This window comes from Sinocyclocheilus anshuiensis, unplaced genomic scaffold (genome assembly GCF_001515605.1).
Source record: "Sinocyclocheilus anshuiensis isolate Anshui unplaced genomic scaffold, SAMN03320099.WGS_v1.1 scaffold1746, whole genome shotgun sequence".
In the NCBI taxonomy this organism is placed as follows: domain Eukaryota; kingdom Metazoa; phylum Chordata; class Actinopteri; order Cypriniformes; family Cyprinidae; genus Sinocyclocheilus; species Sinocyclocheilus anshuiensis.
The window spans coordinates 1,410,056-1,413,900 of record NW_015545562.1 but is presented as its reverse complement, the minus strand read 5'-3'; the positions used below and the strand labels follow the sequence as shown (position 1 = coordinate 1,413,900).

At 37.9% G+C, this 3,845-nt stretch overlaps 1 protein-coding gene across 2 annotated transcripts in view; it reads left to right on the top strand.

The window, feature by feature from the left end:
• Positions 1-584: 584 nt before the first annotated feature.
• The window catches only part of LOC107698388 (uncharacterized protein C1orf112 homolog), a 16,834-nt gene continuing 13,573 nt past the window's right edge, over positions 585-3,845 (top strand). Inside the window, exons 1-7 of one of the 2 annotated variants that reach the window (XR_001635340.1) lie at positions 585-803; positions 888-972; positions 1,292-1,431; positions 1,667-1,756; positions 1,858-1,922; positions 2,054-2,202; positions 3,020-3,032. Coding sequence is in view for 1 of the 2 variants with exons in the window: in XM_016499389.1 (XP_016354875.1) it covers positions 1,715-1,756; positions 1,858-1,922; positions 2,054-2,202 (256 nt within the window). In the remaining variant the exon portion in view is untranslated. Of the gene's footprint in view, positions 804-887; positions 973-1,291; positions 1,432-1,666; positions 1,757-1,857; positions 1,923-2,053; positions 2,203-3,019; positions 3,033-3,845 lie in introns of those variants that run through there. The other variant, XM_016499389.1, reaches the window with a different exon arrangement.

Here is a 3,845-nt window from a genome sequence, read left to right as displayed (position 1 = left end):
AGAGAAAGGAAAAATTGAAATCGCATCATATGACCCCTTTAAGAAGTACTAAAGAATAATTTTTAGTACATTAAGTACAAAATTAGTGTTTGAAAAATAGAGCACTTTAAGTACATTATGGAAGTGTACTTTTTTTTAACCTGGGCATCATGTTATAGGGACTACTGAACAGACATTTAGAAGTTGATTTTAAAATTCAAGGTATTTAAAATAAAAAATAAGGCTATGTAAACACTTTTTTTTACAACACATGTTTACAACACTATAAGTGTGTCCCATCAGGTAATGAAATGTTTCACACACACTTGTGGTCTTCATCATCACTTGGAACACTTGGGCCAAATACAGGAAATACATAATATAAGTAGTCAAGTGGTCAAGTGCAAAGACCGCAAGTGTGGGTATTTGGACAAGGCATTTGTAAGTAAATTAAGCTAAAATAAATTAAACAAATTAGCACAATGATATTGTGCATCAGCGATCTCACAGGCTGACTATAGGATGGGATAACTATGGAGCATATCGCCCAACACTACTGCTTTAGTGTGTTTTTGAACTGCAATAGTGGTTATGAATTTTATTCATAACCTACAGAATTTTATTTTCTGTAAATTTCAGTTTGATGTCGATGTGTTTATAGGACAGTGAGGTCATGTACAGTGGAAGGCTGTCATTGGTGGGCGATCTGCTTCAGGGCCTGTTTAAAGAGGCCTATTCCTTGCAGAAGGGCTTGATGGAACTGTTGGACAAAATTAACTTGGAGGACACTGCTTCTGAAGAGGAAGTGTCGGATATTGTCAGAGGTTTGTGGTATCTGTGTGAGCAATCTCAAGTGAAGAGATGGATGCACTTTGCAAGTTATTTTAAATTTTGTGTTTGGCTTGCAGTGATTCACAGTCTGCTGGACATATGCTCAGTCATATCCAGATTGGACATTGCGCTACATGTTAACACATGGAAATTTATCATAAAGTGAGTATAATGTGCATCATGAAATCTTAAATATGCTTTTAATAGAAAATATTTTATGGCCATGTTGCATATAAAGAGGAATTGTATGTGCTGAAGTAAAAAGGAAAGTCTCACTTTTGCTGCATGATTTAAATGTCAGTAACAAGAGTCCAGGTTTTTTTTTTAACTAGAAAGTGTTACACAGCCAAAAAAACCTTCTTGTCCCAAACTTTAGCCTTATAAACGATCAGACATTATAAATTGCACATAATACTTAATTGTTTAATCTAAAAAAATCTGAAAAATGTATGTACTACTGACAGTTTGTGTTTGATTTCAGACAGAGTGTGAAATACCAGTCTCTTGTAGAAGATCGGTTTTTGCCACACTGACATAACCTTCTCGTTGTGTGAAGACCTATATACATCTGTCCAAAACTGTCTTGAGCTGGCTCAACAGATCCAACAGGCAGGCCTACAGGTAGAATCATCATCAGTTAAAATTTTTAACAGAACAGGTTGCGTTATTTATTTATTTAATTTTTTTACACAGAGATGGTAATTGTTTTTTATTGGTTGCCCCAGTATTTTTTAATTGCAATAATGGTGACCTAGAATCATTTATCATAGACTTTTTGTTGGATAAGTTAAAATAAGAAAGTGTTTTTATATAAAAGGTCAGCTCATATCTGACTTCCTCCTTTTGTTTCTCATAGGAAGTTGTGCACTGTCCAGAATACAAGCTTTTCCAAAAAGCAACAAAGATGTGTAGGTTTTTTGCCAACACATTAGTCCACTACACAAAGGTAACTGAGGGGAAAGTGAAAGTTAAAAAACATCAGAACATGTTAAAATGATTGTAAAAGTCTGAAATATTTATAATGTTCTGTTTTTTGTCATGTGATAGGAATTTAAAGCATTTCTTGCCAAGTCATGCTGTCGATTTCACCGGTTGTATCTCCAAATCCGCAGGTAAATGAAAGATATATTGCAAGGTCAACATTCATAACATGTGGATTTCAAGCAACATGATTTTAAAATCATGTCAAGGTTTTGGTTTTGTCTATTATGTCTAATTAAGCTTGTGGTTTTTCCCTCCTCAGCAAGTTCCCTCCCTCTGTGTGTGCCCCGTCTGTGCCCTCTGCCCTCAGTGAGGAGTTGAGAGTGGCGGTTCTGGTTCCCATGGATGCCATGCTGACACAGCTGCTCTCCTTCCGACCCTTTGCAGAATCTGTCCTGGACCCAGATCACCGTGAGCTTCTTCTTGCAAACTATTATAACAACTTCCAGGGTCCTCTTGAACCCTGGAACATTCCTTTAACATTTCCTCCTTTGGCTTGTACATTGTAAGTTCATAGATCACTTAAGCTGGTCATTTAAGTTTTTGTTCTGTTTGTAATGCGAGTGGTGGGTCACTGTCTGCAAAATCTCAGGAGGGTGAAAAGAATTGTTGATGAATTTCTTTCATGCCAAGGACATAGTTACATAAAAATGCAGAGATATTGACTGTCCATGACACATTGCTGAGTGTATATCCTGTGCATTTCCAGGTCACTTAAACTGAATTAGTGCTCGTGCCCTTTCATTATTACAGGGCAGTTCATCCAGCATTGCAACATGTGGAGTTGCACTCTCTGTCTGACAGGTTTTGGATTTTTGCCTGATTGAATGCAGCTTTTGCGAGCCACTTTAAAGACTGTACTAATGTTAACTTCAGTTATTAGGAAAATGCAGTTTGATGTTTGCAGATTAATTACAGGCTCATAGGTGAGGGAAAATCATTCAGTATTTCATGCTGTACACTATGGAGCTTATCACATGAAATGGGTGTGTGGGGGGATGGGTTGGGATGATAAAAACAAATTCTTGTACTAATTCATTCCGTTGTTTTAGTAAAATCATGCCTTATAAGATGTAACGAAATTAAAATGAAAGAACAAATTAATAAAACTTGACCACAGTTCAAACAAGGTAGCTAATAAATTTTGGGAACAAATTTTTAATTTTAGATTTCTTAAATTTTTTTTTTTAATTGCCAATTAGTTTTTCTTGTTGCTTGTGCATTTTAGAGTGCAGTACAGAGCTTTATCTACCACAGTGTCTGCTACTGGTGAATGTACTGGGTAAACTCTCCTCCTAGCCAGAGGAGGTCCTGCGGCTGTGGAGTGATGGCAGCCAGTTTTCCGAGGTGTCCTCGGGTCCTTCAAAAGTCTTAAATAGCATTTTGCTAATAAAAGGCCTTAAAAAGTCTTAATGTCTTAAATTCAGATTCGATGGGTCTTAAATATTTTTGGTCACATTACTGCTAAAACGTCTTCAGTCTGACAGACCTAATGACTGTTTACAATCATTGGATAGATCGACCGAAGATTTTTTTTCTCCCCCGCGGTAGTTACTGCATCATCAGAGAGAATGTCTCCGGTTGCTATCGTAACCTCGGTTCCCTGAGAGCGGGAACGAGACATCACGGAGACATTTCTTCGCTTCCAACCTTTCCTGAAGTCCTATTGGCTCACGCCAGTCCAAATGACTGGCCAATTGTCGCGAAGTATGCAAATCGCATACAAATACTGACGTGCTCGAGAGGCAGTATAATATGCGGTGCACGCTAGGGATGGGCGATACCACTTATTTTGTTTTCGATACGATACCGATATTTTTCAAGGCAGTATCGTCGATATCGATACCGACTCCTTCCCTTCCAACCTTTCCTGAAGTCCTATTGGCTCACGCCAGTCCAAATGACTGGCCAATTGTCGCGAAGTATGCAAATCGCATACAAATACTGACGTGCTCGAGAGGCAGTATAATATGCGGTGCACGCTAGGGATGGGCGATACCACTTATTTTGTTTTCGATACGATACCGATATTTTTCAAGGCAGTATCGTCGATA